The following is a 19,408-nucleotide window of genomic DNA, read 5'->3' as shown; positions in this document are numbered from 1 at the left end:
AATTCAAGGTGAGAAAGGATAGAAAAATACTATAAAAGACAATCCAAACTAATCGAGCAAATATTGCAGGCCTATCCGTTGTGATATGCTATCAATAACCTACTAGAATGACAGATCGATGTAATTTCAAAGTTGCACTGATAATGTTATTCAGAAGATATGATATGTTTATCATTCTGGACAAACACACAGACGGACAGACGGATGGACGAACTGACGGACGGACGGACGAACGGACGCATAAACGAATGTACCAACGAAAAAACTTTTTGTTTTTGCAAGTTTATGCACCGAGCCTGCTGAACTGACTATATTGACGGGCACGCTCGATAACGTCTCAGAAAAATATGCCCGGTCAATAAGAAGGATATTCTCTGATAAAATGTCCAAGAAACGACCAAAAGAACGAACAAACAAACGATCAAATGGACGAACGAAAAAACGGATGCACCAACGGACAAACCGAATTCAAAACTTAACTACCCGTAAATGAGAGCAATTATACTCCATAAAAATTATAACCAATTTAGTGACAAATTTGCGTGCAACTCGGTAATAATGAAAATGTTTGCTTTTTAGCAGGAATGGTGTCACAAGTAGAAAACATCATATTTACCGTTATGTACATCATAACGATGCTGGTATCATTGGTCGGGAACATTCTTCTACTCTACATCGTGTGGAAGAAACCTGACGTAAGATCAATGACCAGCTTCATGTTCGTCAACATGGCCGTTGCGGATTTACTGGTCACCTTGGTTGTGATCCCTTACACCGTGTCCGATTCCTACACTCACGGTGTGTGGCCGATGACTGGTCTTATTGGACAAATCACGTGTAAAGCAGTAATATACGCCGCTTTCTTCACAATAACCACGTCCATTCTTTGCCTGACATTTATGGCGGTTGACAGATTTTATGCAGTGGTTTATCCATTCCGACGCCTTCTTTGGTTCCGAAAACTCATAGTCCTCACACCAGTCGTCTGGCTCTTGTCAATGGCGTTGATGTCTATCGTTCCGGTTTTTATAGTTTTGCAATGGTATCCTGAAAACTCGGAATATATGTGCATAGCCAAGTTTTCCATTTTGGGAGAAACATCGAAAGTCATTCGCGGAGTTTTCATTTACTTTTTCTTCATCAACTATTTGCTGCCTGTAAGTATCATTTCCGTCCTCTACACCATTACTGCTCGTAAGTTGTGGTTCCATGAGGCACCAGGAGAAGGCTTGAACCAAAATCGGCAACGACAGCAGCAGACCAAGAGAAAGGTTGTCCGAATGCTCATCATCGTTTTCACAGCGTTTGCTCTCTGTTGGCTTCCCGGGCAGGTGTCTCAGCTGTACTTAGCAGTAACAGCCAAACATTTACCACTTGTCCAGACAGTCTGCTATTGGTTTGGCTACAACAACAGCGCCATTAACCCATGGTTGTGCATTAGCTTGAACAGGAAGATGTACAATGCATTTTCTCGAATGACCGGCAATAAATTACAATTGGCAAAAGGTAGCTTGAAAAAGGACGAAGATGAGATGACACCCAGACTGACAAACGAGTCGCAAGAGTCACGGTTGTAAAATAAAAAGGCCTGCGGAAGAAGTCTCACGGTTATTCAGTTGTTTAATGAAATCCTCTCATAATGCCCCATTCACACCAACTAAACTAGTTCAACTAAATCAGGTTTGGTTTTCTCCAATTTGTCAATTTCGCTTTGTAGTCATTTTGAGAAGAGAAATTTCAAAACCATCTTACTCAGATATTTTAATCAAACAGGTTTTTGCCTTGTTTAGTTGTGGGGTTTGCACAGCATAAGCAACTAGTTTTTAAAAAGTTAAACCAGTTTTAAACATGTTTAACATGTTGGCGAGAATGGGATATAATTAGTGAGCGTTATCCTGAAAGGAACTGCTTAAACATCATCTGAGGAATCAGTTTCAAAATCGATTGAAAACTCATTCTAATTGGCAATTTTACTAGTAATTTGCTGTAGTGTAATTGCTCACTTAAAGGCTGAACTTAACACCTCTTAACGACCATTGACACCAGTTAGTTACTGGATACTCTATTATGCTTATTAAACTGATTAACATTGACGCCTTTATAAACAGCTTTTCACTTGTCAAAGTGTCCAGCTGTAGGGCTCTTGTTTACAGTCTGTATATATTTTCGTGGCTTGTTGGCTATGACATTCTGTAGGTAAAATGGTTGTGGATGATTTTTGGTAAACAGTGGAACATTTTCATTCCTATAATCTACCTGTTGTTTCATGCTAGCAAGGTATTCTGTGCCAGTTGCCAATTGTTGGATGTTATAAACAAAAGTGAACATAAACAAGACTTTGGCCCATTTGTTGAAAAAACTGCGCCCCCTTGCAAATCTTCAGGTTACAACATTTGTTTTCTTATTTCAGTGTCCCCAATTATTGCAGTAGTGTTAAACACTTCGACACTTAAAAAATGTGATTTATTTATTTTTATTTATTTAGTTGACATATCATATCAGCTTTGTAGTTACCAAGACAGCAGGAAAAATCTGTCATGTTAAGAGGTTACTAGTTACATTACTTACATTTTAATAAAGAATGTTGTCATGCGTGTATACATTTGCGCCATTTCTCTTAAACAGGAGCAACTGCATCTATCGCCTTTGCTTCTGTGTGTTGTTTCCAGCAACGCATCCAGCAATAGAGGGGTGGGGGCTGGCGGGGGGGGGGGGGGTGTTTCTAAGGCACTCTACAACAAGGGAAGGTGTCGCTTATGCCACGTAGCGTTGCGAAATATTAGTATGTACGTCATCAGTTCATGTTGAACCGTGGTAAACAAAACCAGAAGTTAAGACGAGTGCATTAGAAAGGACGGCTCTCTTTAAATTGAGATTGAAAACTCGAGAAGTGCAGATATTGATACCGTAGACTAACATAACAGAACGTCATGAAGTAGAAACATTTACCATATCTGACTGGCTTTCCTATCGACCACAGGAAACAAGATCTAGACATGAAGGGCCAACCTCATTTTTAAGAACTGTTTTTAATACTTTCCGTCTTTTATTTTGTAAAAACAAACGTACAGCTCAGTCACACCAACTTTACGATATTTGCTCCCCAAAGTAAAGACCCCTCGAAAGTAGCGAGCCCCAAAGGCTAATACTTCCGAGAATAACAAGGGTCGTTTCTTTAGGAATTTTATTTCGTTCCATTTTTACTACAAGATTTGTACTTATAGCGATAATTTATGCCAACGTCACACCCATTCAAACCAATCAAGTCGATAAGCCGAGGCAGGTTGAACCTTAACAGAAGAACGCCGAAAGAGAAGTTAATGAATTATTTACTTGCATCAATAATTTTAGCTGGGTCATGGGCATTATTGATATTTTCCATGAGAAGGTTTCGCTGAATCATGATTCCATTGCTATGTATAAAAGAACCCATTTTCAAAACGCGATTCATTTTGGTGAAGGAACACTGCCAACCTTAGCTGTCGTCTGAGAGCATTCGGAAAGTTATTTAAAATTCCGTTACTGGTCAAGTGAGAAAAAGTATGTATCTCATATGTTTATATTATATTGACTGCCTTTCCGGTTAAATATTGAGCGGGCTCTTTTTTAAAATGTCTTCCGAGAGGTTTGATTGTCACAGAATCTGTTTACTCTCTGAAGCATTCCATCTGGGAGGTTTGTAATAAAAAATATTGTTTACTTATTATATCTATCAGCTAGTACACGCTGTGATTGGTCAATTTAGTGGGCCATATTCTACTATACGGCCCGTTAAAATTTAAAGCTGTTTTTGTTGCCAAAATGTTTCGTGATTCATCGCGATCGTCAAGTTTTCCTAAGTTTCTTAGCAAGTAAAAGTTTAAAACTTCTGAAATTGTGTGTAAAAACCTGCTTAAGACTTAAGACTCACTTAACAACGATTTCAAATTGACTCGTGTGCTTTCGAGGTGCGTCAGAAATTTGAAGCCGTTCGGCGTGAATAGAAAGCTTTCTCGAACCCGTCAGACACACGGTAGAGATATAATAAATATCTTAATAACCTCGTTTTCTCGGTACGTACTGTAAGCTACGGTTCCTCGTTTCTCCCCTTCGATTTATGGCCAGCTTGGGCCATAAATCGATGGGGAAAAAACTCGATCCGTAACTTAGGGTCTGTTTACAAGATGAGAGGGCTACCCTAGCAAGCGGGTTACCCTAGCACTCACACATTTCCTCTTTTTTTTTCTTCGTCGTGTTTACAAGGCAGCTACCGGGTAGGCGGGTTACCCTATCTGCATGTTAGGGTTATCCTGGCAGGCGGGTTAACTTTTTCTCTTGTAAACACTCCAGGTAGGGTTAAACCGCCTACCCGGGTTAACATTCTATTTGTTTCCAGACCCTTTAAGTGTAATCGCGCATTAAGTGCCGGGTTGTAGGGTTACCCTACCTGTGAAATTTTGCTTCTGAACCCGGGCTATCTTTTGCCCTCCAGCTAGGGTTAACCCTCTTGCTTGGGTAACCCTTCCTACTTGTAAACAGGCCCTTACAGTACGGCTCTCGAACTCGGTTAGTAAGAGGCATGGATTGTTTACTGTGTCAAATGCCGCGAACCTATTGCGGTATAAATTAAAGACGACGCAAATGGCTGGTTACAGAACTATAAACTAAACTATCCTCCAACGTCCCGTCACCAGTCGCTGAATATGGTTTGAAAGTATTCCACTCATGTGAGAATATATCTAAGAGCGATAAGAACGAGAGGAAATTAAATACAACACCTCCTTCTGTTATTGTAGCTGCATTATGGACAGTATAAAGAGTTAGTCCCAGTATTTTTCGTTCATTCATTAAGGAACTTTAGACTGGACTGCAATCGCCAACAACCAAGCCATAAAGATATACATTGCCTTTGTGGTGATGTGCCTTGTTTCTTTGCAGTCCCAACACCGAATGAGTTTGTATTTAGAATTAAAATAACTTTTTCAAATTTTACGCGCAGCTGCGAGCGCTTAAAACCTTGTCCGAAAAACGCTAAGCACCAAAAGCAATAAAAAAAAAAATTAAAACGTTTGGAAATTTGTAATCTAGCTTAAAAACTAATAAGATGACACGCAGTTTATGACTCATATATTATTCTGTTTCTATACGTTTTGCCACAGATAAAGTAACTAATTCGTAAACTAAAAGGAACTCTCCTCGTTACCCTGTGGTGAGCAAAGTCACGTCATTTGTACTGGACTGTGAAATTTTAAAAAAGAGTGGAAAGGCGGGCGCTTGACTCATATGTTCTGATCAGTCACCAATTTGGCGCGCAAAGTCAGTGCATCAGTCAAGTCTTGTTCTCACATCTCTTCTGCATGTTGAAACATGAAAAACGCCTGGTCTGATATTTGTTAAGTACTCGAACTTTAATAAGCACAACAAGTACAACGCTACGTCGAGCACATGGGGGACCTGATCCAAGAGCGCGTTGATCTGACGTAACAGCACGTAAACGAGGCTACTGACGTACCCAGACTCTTATCGGCGGGAGTACAAAATACACCACAATATTGAATAGTGTCAAGACAACAAACGAGTTCTTCATCGACAAAACATTAACAATTACACTTGCGATTAGCTACAAATTTTCCGTTCTTTACTACATACGAGTTTTGATTTTTAACAAGAGCACAGGAGTCGTGTTATCGTGTTTTCCCCTTTTATGTCTTCGACGTTTTAGGTTGCAACAGCGATTCTTCTGGAATGGGGGAAACATATCACTTTCATTTCGACATCATAAACGATTTGCCTATATATCTAAAACAATAGCAGCAATCTTTTATTTACACACGATTTAGTTTAAAGCAATAGGTCTTCTTGTGGGGTCGTGTTTAAACTAAAAGCTAAGAAAGCTATTTTGAGAACTCGAGTTTTACATGTCCAGACGAAACTTCTCAAACTCATTGATAATTCATCAATTTAAAACAAAGGAAATCACAACCGTGAAGGAGGTTTGGATACTCCGTCTTAATTAGCATAGATTTTGACGATTATACTTCTCCGTTTACTCCTTAGTTCTTCTTTAAATTGAGAAGACATATCAAACACTTGAAACAGTGTTTCATCGGACATCGAAACACCTCTGATTTCGTCAAAAATACTCTGCTGCGCGTCGTATTTTCAACTCTCTTCTCAGCGTTTCGATATCCCAAAGAAACACTGTCTCTCGTGTTTGACATATTACATCAAATTTTAATTTGATGATGCGTCTGATCACGCACAACGAATAATTAATATTTTCTCTAAATCGCATGCCTTAAATTTTTTAAAGTAAACATGGGCAGATATAATGTAATCAGTTCAACAACTGTGGAGCAAACTGTTACAAATTTTGTAGGCAACGTTAGTATTTTTTTCCTCTTTCGATTTTTTTCTTGTCGTGAACGTTTTTATCCAAAAAATGTAAACCACTCTTTCAGCAGAAAGGTCTTTCTTGTAACAAGCTCTTCAATCGAGAATTTTCATTCCGTTTCCAGAGCGCTTTCTTTTAAAAATGGTCATTTTTAAATTTACGATAGTTCAGCTGAGCACATTCCCCAAATGACAAAACTGGCAAAGATCTTCACTCTACAGATCCATCTTTGTGCTGGACAGGATAGTATCGACATATTTTCAGAACATACGCTGTGTGTAAGCAACACGCCGCTTCGCACACTGCTACACTGTAGAAGCAGGCTGTGCTCTAACATGTCAACACTCCGATTACCAAACAACATCTTACTTGATTTACTCTGGCCTATTTAGCCTAACTAGCACTAATATTTGGTTTAAGCTTACAACACTGAAGCACGCTTTCCTATCAACCAAGTGACAAACGTTGTATTTTATTCTTATGATTTTTTTTTTTTTTTTTTTTTTTTTTTTTGCAGAAATTTGTCCAGACGCACATCTTGTGAGATGCCATTTTGATTCGTGTCTGACAGGACCTTGTGAAAGTGGTTTCAAATGTATTGCTTGTAATAATTCCATAGGATTTTTTTGCAAACCATAGTTCCTGTAGAGGGCCGATCTAACCTCCGTTAATAGCACCATTCGTGCATCAGGTTAAAGCAAAGACTGAGATTGCTCCTACACGAAGAAAACTGCTTTACATTGCAAACGACCATGATTAAGCGAAAATTACTACTGTGAAATATCAATATATATAATACCCAAGGTACAGCGAAAATAACTGAGATAAAAATAATACATACAACTTCTTGCTTCCGCGTTGCTTTACAACCCAGAAGCACATCCTGGGAGGTGCCATTTTGATCCGTGTCTGACAGGATCCTGTGAAAGTGGTTTCAAATGTATTACTTGTAATAATTGCATAGGATTTTTTGCAAGCCATTGTTCCTTAAGAGGGCCGCTCTAACGTCCGTTAAAACTACCATTCGTGCATCAAGTTAAAGCAAAGACTGAAATCGTTCCTACACGATGAAAACTGCTTTACGTTGCAAACGACCATGATTAAGCGAAAATTACAACTGTGAAATATCAATATATATAATGCCCATGATAACGATCATGATTAAGCGAAAACTACAACTGTGAAATATCAATATTTATTACACAGAGACGAGTGTTTTACTGGAAAATACACCCCTCGTGAGATATTGTTCTTGCCACTGGAACATAAAATTCGTATCTTCTCGCCACCGAGTGATATCCTCTATACGTAATGCCCGCGATACAGCGAAAATAACTGAGATAAATATAATACATTCAACTTCTTTATCCGCCTTGCTTTACAACCCGTATTGTATCTAAAAAGTTGACCGTGCATCTTCTTATATTGAGCTTGTATTTTGTTGGCATGACGCCAGAAGACATAGTGATCTTTAAATGTCCATAACAGTGGTCTAAATCAACGACATAAGGATATATGACATCAAACGAACAATATAGAAGGCCCACCATAGAAGGCATTTAGAAACAACGACTACTGGGCCATAAATTGTTCGTTTAATGGTTTTTACACCGTGTGTTTATGACTATTTACATTTGAAAACAACTATGTCTACCGACGTCATTCCAACACAACAGAAGCTCAACACCTAGAGATGCAAGTCGCGTTGTAAAGCAATGCGGAAGAAAAAAGCTTAATGTCTTATTATTAACTCACTTAATTTTCAGTGCGTCATAGGCATTACAGATATTGATAAGTTATACCAGTAGCTTTTGCTGAGTCATGAATCGGTGGTTATGTACAGAAGTTTTCTTGGCGAAGCAACATTGTCAGCCATCACTTTAACCTGAGAGGATCTCGGAAGTTCGTTTCTACGACAGTTATAACTCAAGTGATTAGAGTATGTACATTGTTTTCTTTAAATATTGAGGTCTGCTTTACGCTCAAGGTTCGAAGGCGTTCTAGCGGCTTTAAGGGAAATAGAATTTGTTCAATTATTGGAGTTACTGAAATCGGTTTATTTCCAAGAAGATGGTGACACTATTTCGCTATCCGCCACTGGCACGGTCCATTTTCCCGGTTTGCGCATCTTGAAAAGTTAAGCCTAAATTTTTCTCGTCGTTTGTAATCCACGTTAATCTTCTTTATCCTTAACTATCCTTGTTTCTTTATGGTTTATTATTATCTCTTTGGTGTTTTTTCAATCTTAGAAAATTACTATTTTCAGGTTTCCTTCAATTTAAAAATAGTTTTGTACGTGGCCAGAATAACTCAAAAATACCTTGACCGAGCTCCTATAACATTTAGGTCATCTCTAACAAATTATGAGCTTTTCATATGGGCATATAGGTGAGAACAAAAGAAACGAAGGGAAATTGAATGAACTACTTGCAGTTTGTTTTGCAGTTTGTTTTGTGTGGAGGCGCGGTGGCCTCATGGTGATCGAGCGGTCCTGGTTCGAGCCCTGACCGGGGACATTGTGTTGTGTTCTTGGGCAAGACGCTTTACTCTCAAAGTGCTTCTCTCCACCCAGGTGTATAAATGGGTACCGGCGAATTTAATGCTGAGGCTAACCCTGCGATGAACTAGCATCCCATCCAGGAGGGAGGAGAAATACTCCTAGTCGCTACATGCTACGGAAACCGGGATAAGCTCCGGCCTGGTGGGCCATTTGGCTCATATGCAGACTTCAGCTTTACCTTATCTTGCAGTTTGTAATTTAAACTGCATGTCATGTTGAAGTTATTAATTTTCTACATTCAGTTTATTTTTTGCTAAATCTTGATTCATTAACCGTACACAGTCAAACCCTTTGTTATCCCTTCCACCTCGGGAGAGCACCAATGTGTTTGTGACGTCTCTAGGCAGGGTGGTGCCAATAAGTGCCAATAATCGAGTAAACGTTTAGTTCCGAGCAATGAGCCACAACTGAACTGTCTTAATTATTTACAAAATATTTCCCAAGATGTTTTTTTCGTCGAGTTGAACGCAATAAGTAATACGGAAAGAATCCTTATTCAAGGGGTGTCCTCCGTATTAAGCGGCTTCTCTGTAACATCACGATGTATGTGACTTGTAGAGGGTTTCCTTATTTAAAAACAGTCATTATCATATATATGAGCAAAGCTGCTTCGAGTGTGTATGCTTAAACTTTAAGGAACTATTGTTATCTTAACAGGCGATCTGAAGCGTCCAAAGCATGAAGATATACATTGTTCTAACCGTCTTGATGTGCTTTGTTTCGTTGCAGCCCCAAGAAGTGAGTTTATAATTTGGTTTTAAATAATAACCTCAAAACGTTTTCCAAAACAGTTTTTGCTTTTTTTTCATATTTGCTGATACCTTAGGCAGAGTTAATTTTTGGTGTACATTCTTGACTTGAGATTTCATCTATAAAATATTCTCAACATTTATAATGTTATTAAAACAGCGTTCCTATTAAGAAATGATTTACAAAAAAATTGGGCTTGGTGCCTATTATTTCAATAATCGTATCCGTCTGTAACAAAATTCTCGATCGTGATTGGTTTTTCGGGTATCTATTAGTCACAAAATCGGCGCGCGATCGCTTGGGTCTCCAATAACAGTTATCCAAAAATGTAATGGGATACCTACGCAACTGGCACGTCAATTACGTGCGTTATAATGGTATCCTTCTTAATGCTTTCTACAATTTTAAAACTTATGGAAAGCGTTACTGACTTTTTCGCTCAAAAGAAGTTCTCAAAAGATTTTGTACTTAATAAATTGCTATAAATGCGATTAATGTTATAATTTTAACAAGAGTTCTGTAGTTTTTTTTTTGTTTTTTTTTTTGTTTTTTTTTTTTTGTTTTTTTGGCCGGTTCTCGTTGTCAGTGAAAAAAGAAAACGTGTTGCGTTTAAATATCATAAGTAACCGTTACCCAATCGCTTTCCTTCCTTCAGGTTTTTGGAGGCAAACTTGTTAAAAGGAATATAGGTAAGAAAAGTATTTAAACAATTCGTGGCTCCGTTTTCCGAATGAAACATCTAATCACTAAATATACATTTTACCGAATAATTGTTAGCTATTCGTAAATCTTTTCCCCAACAACTAAGCTGTTAGTCCGCTCCAGTCTCTGAATTCTCCCTTTTCCCGCCAATTACTGACGGAGTCTAGTTTATGCTCCTGATGATACCAGGCTGGACTTTGTTGTCAATACCCTTTTAATTTAATTTAATTTAATTCAATTTAATTTAATTTGTTTATCGAGGGAAACACAGAACAGTATACGTAGTAACTGAAAAACCAGTGGCCCTCATATAAATATTTACAGAATAAAAAGATTAACTATTATATTCGCGGTTAACTTTTCTCATTTACATTACAGTGTTATCCAATGGATGCGAGGTGATTTCGGACAGAAACGTCAAAATAGCCCGAAATTGCCTCACATACATGCTGGTTTATATCGTAATGCAAATGAGAAAAGTTAACCGTGAAAAAGACTACCGCTATAATTAGTAGCTTTGTTTACAACAGCTCGGCTGTCCTCATGACAGCAATCTGGTTACCCGTTGACAACTGAATTACATTTAGTTAATTTGTCATGAGTTTTTAGTGATTGTTATTGGTTTAAAAACACTTAAAACATGCTCTACTAAAAACTATTTCATCAACGTTGCTTATTTTTAGAAATTTGTGACAAAGGGAGTTCTGACCGGTGCTACCCTGATCCGTGTGCCAGCCACGGCTGCCCGAGAGGTACCATTTGTGTTCCTTGTCCAGGCTGCGGCAGTATCTTTTGTAAACCCCATTTCTAAGGATGGAGACAGTATGAATAAATATCTGCGAGCTGTAGATCATTAAAAGCAAGCTAAAACTAAAGTGTGCTTTTCTTTTTATGGTAATCATTTTGGTGTGCGGGACTGGTATCGCCTTTTTATTATTTCTTTTTAACACGTTTACAGGCTTCGACTTCGTCAAACACACACCAAACATTCACTTTGCCAATATCTCACCAGCACGGTGTAACGTTTGGTCAATAACCGATATTATTATTTATATAATAACCCAAGTTATTCTCCCATTTTGATTGGTTCTCGCCTATGATCTATTAGAGGACAAACGCACGATTGACGTCATCATTACAAAGTTTTTCCCTCTGTGTTTTAATATGGCGGAAAGTTTTGAGAATTTAGATAATATTTTACGTGACTGGGCAAAAGATAAGGTACAAAAAAAGTCTTGTCGAGGCATTGAACAGGTACGAGAAGTAGGAAGAAGAAAGATAAAGCCGTTTCTTTTTTAGAAAATGACTTTTATGTTCTCGTGGCAAGAACAATATCTCACGAACGAGCGCAGCGAACGAGTAAGATATTGTTCTTGCCACGAGAACATAAAATTCATATCTTCTTGCCACCATGTAATATCCTCTATTTACTATATGACCCTGTCTCACATGGACTGGGAACTACCGAAATTACGAATTTGATTGGCTGCAATTGATATTGACTGCGGTCTAGCAAACCAAAATCAACTCACGGTAAAATCAAATAAACTTACAGCAAAAGAAAATCTACTGACGGTAGAACAAAATCAACTCGTGAAAACACTTGAAGCAGCCTGGTCATTTCTACGGTGAGTGTTGTTTTCATTTATTATATGGCTGAGTCTCACAAGGACCAGGAACGACCGAACTCACGAATTTGATTGTCTGGTATCGATATTGACCGCGGTCTAGATTTTCTCATCAAGACCAGCATCTATACCGATTACATTTTGCGGTGAAAAAGTTCCAAACTAAAATGCAAAAATATTGACTATTTTCTTCTAAATGGAAGTGCCAAAAAGCATGATGAAGAAAAGAAAAGTAAGAGGACAAGCAAACTTGGGCAGATTTAAGTTCAGTTTATTGCCGTTCGCAAGAAAAAGGGTCAGCTAGGTAGTACAAACCAGTTACATTAAACGAATTACAAGTTTCTTGCATGCCATGTAATAAACATCTTATTAACCGTGGTCATATAAAACATGTCAAATGTTGCCAAATCACCTCGAGCAACGATAAACCGATTTCGTTTGACAGTTCGGCGTTTAGTATTCTTCTTCGGTATAATTGGTGCACATTGGGTTGTAAACAGGCAGCTGGACGCAAAAGGTGTTTTTCACGATAACTGAAGAAATTCTCGCGCGCTCACTAGCTAATTTTCACTGTCAATAAGCAGACATAAACATGAATTTATAATTTATGCGATGCGTCAACGAGCGAGAGCCGACAATTTGACAATTTGCTATAGTAAAAAACAAATTGACGTCAGTTTTTCATGCGTCTGTCCTGTTATCGACAATAAATTTTGTCATAACATTGTCAAAGTAGTCTGCGCGGATGTGTTTACAATCTATGAAATAATAAAAAGAAAGATTCTAAAATCTCTGAATGCTAGATAAAATCAACAATTGCATGTAACGACGTCTGCAGAATTTAAATTACTCGATTCTGATTGGCTAAAAAGGAGTACAGTTCTCATGTAACACGAGTGCAACTTTGAAGTACGGGTGCAAATTTGAAATACCAGTGCAAGTTACAACGAAGATATCCGAAGTTAGTTCGAAGACACTCATGACTGCCGACGGTAATCCGAGGTAATTCGAAGGTCGTCAAAGTTCACCCGAACCCTTCCGAATATAGCCGAAGGTAATTGGACGTTATCCGAGCAACCTGAACGATGATCCTGCTGGTATACGTTGGATCAATAGTAATCTAATCGACCTTACACATAAAATGAAGAATATAAAAGTAGAAACCGACACACCGTAGGATGATTTTTTTTGAAGGCGTAGCCGAAATATAGTACACCTTCAAAACAATCATCCAACGTTGTGTCGGTTTCTGCTTTTATTTTCTTCACTTCAAAAGATCATCTGAACCCTTGCCTTCCGAAGATCAACAAATATCAACCAAACGTTTAGGAAGACCCCCGACAATCACTCGAACCCTTACAAAGTTTTAAGTTTTGACTATTGTCGTAATCTAACCAACATTTAATGAATTTAGTCGAGCACTCAATTTCGTTAAAAGCTATAGCTAACAATTAGCGTGGGCGATCGGGCATATCAATCAACAAAAAGACTGTACCGTTTAAACATGGAAACCATGTGTTCCAGCAGTGGTCATTAAGGTAAGGTGACTGTTTAAGAGACGTTTTTTTCTACCAGCACCTGTTCCTTATATTGGTCATCGATTAATTCAGAAAGAGACAACATTTTCCGGTTTTTTTTTTTTTTTTTGGGGGGGGGGGGGGTTTATAGAAATACAGTTGAAAGTTTGAGAGAACGAGCCGAAAGGCGAGTGTTTCCACAGTTTTTAAAGTTCTCCCAAACTTCAAAGAGTTTTTTCTCGCTATAAACTCTTTCAGAAAACACCCTTAGCAAAAGGCAGAAAAATCATTAGTTCGATTGTCAGAATTTAAATTATGTTTGCTTGTTCCATCATTATGTCAATAACTCGTGTTACATGTCTTATATCTTTGTTTCTGTCTTGTTATTGAAGTATTGGTTTTAGTACACGTTGAAGCATAATACTGGTAAATGGAAAAATGTGGGAAAATGTAGTCATCTTGCTGATTCATTCTTGATTCTTGATTCAAATCTTTGGACTGTTGTTCGACCATCTTTTTGTATTCAATCGCCTTGCCGGCAAGAAAAGTGAATTTAAGGTGAGGTCGATTTCAACCAGGTTTATTGTAATTTTCAGCGTTGGAATTAGTATTTTCAACTGGAGTTCAACCACACTTCGCTATTTTTACCGTGTATGTCTTAGGGTCAAGCTACATCAATCGAGACCGCTATGTATACATGTGTGAGAAACGGCCCTCAATTGCAAAGACTGTGTTTGTAGGTATACTTTTGATATATGATGGCGACGTAAATAATATTAAACTCCTTCCTTATTTTCAATTTGAAGCAGTTGGAGTGTTATCGCTAGACTGTAAATCCGGTTAGCTCGATTAAACGGCATCCAAACTTAACATTGATGGTGCACCGCCATTCTCAGAGCAAACTTGCTTTTTGGATGATTATAACTTTAAAACCATGTTTAATTTGGTGACTTGCTTTCTTAACTACATTAAACCGCATCCAAAACTGGCATTGATGGTGCATTGCATTGATGGTGCACTCATAGCAATGTTGTTTTACAGAAGCTTACATGAGCTTCAAAACAGTGTTTTGAAGTAAAAAGCATCCGTCCCCAGTGATGTAGAAGTACGGGTTTAAGTCAGAACAAACTAAAGAGATTTGATACAAGGCAAATGGCAAGCTAGTTTAAGTAGTGGAAACACAGTGGTCTTCTTGCTTTATTTAATGAAGACTTTGGACAGCTGTTCGACCATCTGTTTGCATTGAATCGCACTGCAAATTAAAAGTAAGGTTCAAACCATCTTGGCTACTTTTCCGTGTTTGTCGGGGATCAAAATAATCAAACGTCTCTAGCTGTTCTCTAAAATTGTGATGTTAGAAGGAATCATGTCTTGGTTATTTCATGATGGCCTCGTTAAGGGTCCGTTAACAATGCTAAAGATCTTTTTTACGATTGAAGAAGCTGGAGTGTAATGGCTAAATCCGGTTATGAACTTGGCGGTTTGGCGTAATTTCAAATTTGCACTCACCACAATAAAACTAATCGATTATTACAGGCGGTGAAATATGCAGGGGATTTTAGGTTTTGCCTAGTTTGTGATTGCATCACTTAGCATAGCCATCAATCCGGTAATTTTATTCCCATACAGGTCTAATTTCTTTGGGGGGGGGGGGGGGGGGAGGGGCGGTGGAAAGTTTCCAAGTGTTTCATTTGAGCCAGACTGAAAGTTTTATTTCGAAATACAGCCATGTTTCTCGCACCGTGGTTTGCAAAACGCGAGGACAACAGGAGAATTTGAAATGTCAGTGCTCTTTAATCAACAGTCCCTCCACTTCTCTGCGAGATTTCGTGCTGGAACTTAGTCTCGTCTCATCTGATCACTGGGAATCTTTCCATTCGCATCAATTATTTTTCGATAAAGAAATTAAAAAACTGCATAACAACAACTACAACAAACTTCATTTCTAACAATTTGCATTTATAGATAAAATTACAATTTTTTAATGTTAACGGTTTCTTGTTGCAAGGATTGATTATAGATTTCTGTAAGTGCCTCACTTATTAAAGAGGCATGCTAGTTTAATACATTTTGGGGCTCCAATGGAAGATTTTTTGAGCTCTAGTCCCATTTTTGCGTCCTGTACTTCGTGTGTGTAGATTCCGCGAAACTGTCCAGGTAAGGATTTGTATCGCTCGGCGGGAGGTCTTCAGAAAGATTTCTAGCCACATTTATAAAATGCGTATTTAATTGATGGGCGATATTCTTCCTATCTGTGTAGGACTTGGCATTGGATAATAATTTTGTTACTGCTGATGGGGCGCTGGTTTCAATCGCCGGGTAAAAAATTTTTGCAGTCATCCTACGATAACAACAAACTTTACCTGTTACTGAGATCCCGGAAGGTACGCAAGAACCAGCGGAAACATGAACAACTCTACTCACATCGATACCAGTGGAAATCCGCCTTGCCCGGGCGGTGTTTCTGTGTTCTTCACAACGGCCCTGGCTGTGATAAGCTTAGGAGGGCTTATCGGAAACATTTTGGTGATTGCAGCGGTGTACAAAACGGCAAGCCTCAGGACAAGCATCAACTGCTACTATGTGAACATGGCGGTCTCAGACTTTCTTTCCAGCCTTACCACCTGGCCTCTGTACCTTACTGATGAGATTATAACGAGCAGTGGAAGTCTCATACAAGGTCCTCTGGCAACCGTTGGGTGCAAAGTGGGAGTGTTCTGTAGAATAGCATCGATTATAGTGTCCATTCTAAGCCTGGTTTTGATTGCTGTTGACAGATTTGTGGCTATTGTATTTCCGTTGAACGCGATGCTGGTCACACGAAAGATGAGGGCTGTCCCACTGTTTACAACGTGGTTTGTGTCGATAGCTTATTGCATTCCCATCGTCTACTATTACACAACGGAAAACGTTGGTCAACAAACATATTGCAAGTTTGCGTGGAATAGGTATGCGCTCATGGTATACAACATTACGGGCCTGGCCTTATTCCAGTTATTTCCACTACTTACAATCATCATTCTTTATCCCGTATCATGAGTGCATTGAGCCAAAGATCAAACGCAGAGTACACCGCAAGGTGCGGTATCAACCAACAAAACAGATTTAAGCAGACCCAAAACTTCATTCATTCAATACTTTTTGCGTAAATAATGCTTAATGGTCCGGCATCTAAGCACTGTTTTAGTGAAATTGCTTTAAATAACAACAAAATGTGTCTTGGAGTTATTATGTTTTGAAGCCACGAAAGTTTTGCTGAGTTTCATTTTCGCAGGGTGACCTTTTTATCCTCGGCCAACTGGAACAACTTTTCACATATAAACTTCCGATTAAGTTTTCTAGGAGTAAGGTTGTCTCGAGTATCCGAGACCATAGAAATGGCGCCTAAGGTTTTCACGTGTTTTTTGCCTAATGGGTGCAACGCGACGTCAAACACTCAAATTTTCTCATTGTGGATTCGGTCTGCGAAAGAGCTGGATATCTGAGAGGATATCAAATCATTTTTGAAATTTCCAATATTGTTTGCATTTGAAGTATTACAAAATCAGGAACAATATAATTATAATCCATCAAATATTTTCGCTCGCGCGCAATTGGTCTAAACGCGTCCGGTGACCGAATATTCCCAGAATATTCCCCAATTTTCAAAACTGGGCGTGTTGCAAAAAATTTTTGAAGGATTATAAACATAATAGCCTCCATTTCACTTTGAAAATGTGCTTGGATATTTGTCCTTAGACATTTTACCTGTTCCTCAAAGCTCACAATTTTCCTCGAGCATCGCTTCTCGGAACAGATAATGGCCGTGGACAAATATCCGAGCATATTTTCGCGCCAAATGGAGGCTATTGTTTATTCACCGACCTCCCAAGTGCCATGAAATAATGTCGCAAAAGGCCACGAGAAAAGTCTGATTACCACAGCTTTGAGCCTAACAGGTACATAGCTTCGCAACGCGTGCGATTAACGTGAAAAATCAATCTTGACAATATTTCATGAAAGCAAATGTTGTCTTTGAGATGTCGCTTGATTCTCTTATTTGCGGCTAATTCAGGCATGTCCTGAATGCTGATCTTTAAAAACTGATCTCAATCTTCCCAATCTTAACCACATTATGTTCCTTTTCTCTTGTTGTATTATCATTTAATTATAATATTTATAAAAATATTGTTGTATCATGACTTAATTACCATAATTGTAATAATATTATTGTTTTATCATTTAATTGTAGTCACAAAGAATCTGACTGAATATAACCCGTCATATAAACTCCCTTTTAACATACCGATTTAAATTTCGTGCTAATATTCCAAAACGTGCCAAGACCAAAGGTTAACAAGTCCCGTTAACCCATTTGGATAACTGTAAATATTGAAAGTGATATTTACTCAATTTGCCGTTGTGAGTACACACCTTCGCTTCTAAAGACAACGACCAATTAACACAAAGGACCAACTTCTCGCCCACGGAGCACCTTGGTTACAGCTCTGGATACCAGCCACTGTGCTGAATGGGCCACCCTGCATAAATAAAGTTTCACCTTACCTACCTTACCTATTGTTGTTTGTTGTAATCCACGACTAAAGAATCCCATTCAGCTGAGTTACATCGTCTTTTCAAGGACACGAGTCTTTTGTTTGGATGATATGCAAAGTTATTGTCTAATGCTTTGATCAACAAAGACACGCCACAGTCGATAGTGTTCACAGCGAGTAAACACCCGACAAACGTAATTATTCTACGCATGAATAAGTATTACAGTTTAGAGAGCATCGTGATTCCAAAGTTTTTCAATCACCAAATTTCAGTTTCCCGCTTTTGGTACAGGGTGTTCACAATACACACTCAAAGTCATAGACCACACAACCAGGTAAGTGAAAATGTCAGTTCATGTTTTATCATCCATTGAATTTTCGGTAATCAGAATTACAAAATCTTACTGTAACCGGCAATCCATAGATTTTACCTGGAATAAAGTCTGTCATTTTGAAAACAGAGTGAGCAAGAAGCAATCTCAAATAATTCATTTGGGTCAACTGAGGTACTTGCCCATTCTAAAAGCATTTTGCTGCAGTCATAATCGGGGACTGCAAATTTTAATGGAACATGTAGACCAGGTTTTTAGCTTTAACATGCATTTATCTTCGGGGGTTCTGTCATCGATTTTCAGGGGAAAATGTTTAAAAGCCGATAGCTAGGGTGCTATCGGATTTTTGACCATGACATGGTAGTTTAAAATAGGACTAATTGTTGAAACTCTTGAGTTGCTAGCCAACTTGCCGCAGCAGCCTGCTATTGGCTTGACTACAACAACAGCGCCATTAACCCATGGTTGTACATTAGTTTGAACAGGAAGATGTACAATGCATTTTCTCGAATGACCGGCAATAAATTACAACTGGCAAAAGGTAGCTTGAAAACGGACGAAGAAGAGATGACACCCACACTGACAAACGAGTCGCAAGAGTCACGGTTGTAAAATGAAAAGGCCTGCCGAGAAGCCTCACAGTTGTTCAGCTGTTTAATGAAATCGTCTCATAATGCCTATTCACACCAACTAAACTAGTTCAACTAAATCAGGTTTGGTTTTTTCCAATTTGTCAATTGCGCTTTGCAGTCATTTTGAGAAGAGAAATTCCAAACCATCTTACTCAGATATTTCAATCAAACAGGTTTTTACCTTGATTAGTTGTGGGGTTTGCATAGCACAAAAAACTAATTTTCAAAAAGCTAAACCACTTTTAAACATGTTTAACATGTTGGCGAGAACGGGATATAATTAGTGAGCGTTATCCTGAAAGGAACTACTTAAACACCATCTGAAGAATCAGTTTCAAAACCGATTGAAAACTCATTCTAATTGGCAATTTTACTAGTA

General features: G+C 38.4%; 1 protein-coding gene, 1 long non-coding RNA gene and 1 pseudogene across 4 annotated transcripts in view; all 3 read left to right on the top strand.

The window, feature by feature from the left end:
* The first annotated feature begins 584 nt into the window (after window positions 1–584).
* LOC110062019 (allatostatin-A receptor-like) lies at window positions 585–2,600 on the top strand. The gene has a single exon (XM_089273886.1). The coding sequence runs from the start codon at window positions 585–587 to the stop codon at window positions 1,575–1,577; it is 993 nt and encodes a 330-aa protein (XP_089130012.1). The 3' UTR covers window positions 1,578–2,600.
* Window positions 2,601–8,156: 5,556 nt separating this feature from the next.
* Window positions 8,157–19,408, top strand: part of LOC149103770 (uncharacterized) — a 28,452-nt gene continuing 17,200 nt past the window's right edge. Inside the window, exons 1-4 of one of the 3 annotated variants that reach the window (XR_016201876.1) lie at window positions 8,158–8,312; window positions 9,591–9,671; window positions 10,339–10,372; window positions 11,069–11,260. This is a non-coding gene — a long non-coding RNA (uncharacterized LOC149103770). Of the gene's footprint in view, window positions 8,313–9,590; window positions 9,672–10,338; window positions 10,373–11,068; window positions 11,261–19,408 lie in introns of those variants that run through there. The other 2 variants (XR_016201875.1, XR_016201874.1) reach the window with 2 other exon arrangements.
* LOC149103773 (melanopsin-like) lies at window positions 15,937–16,679 on the top strand (annotated as a pseudogene).

This window comes from Orbicella faveolata, unplaced genomic scaffold (genome assembly GCF_042242905.1).
Source record: "Orbicella faveolata isolate gen_17 unplaced genomic scaffold, um_ofav_v1 contig_35, whole genome shotgun sequence".
Classification (NCBI taxonomy): domain Eukaryota; kingdom Metazoa; phylum Cnidaria; class Anthozoa; order Scleractinia; family Merulinidae; genus Orbicella; species Orbicella faveolata.
Note: the sequence above shows the minus strand (reverse complement) of the source record. Positions and strands in the feature narration are given on the sequence as shown.

Excerpts from the sequence above, each read along its gene's own strand:
- LOC110062019 (XM_089273886.1), top strand. The coding sequence starts at position 585 with ATGGTGTCACAAGTAGAAAACATCATATTTACCGTTATGTACATCATA.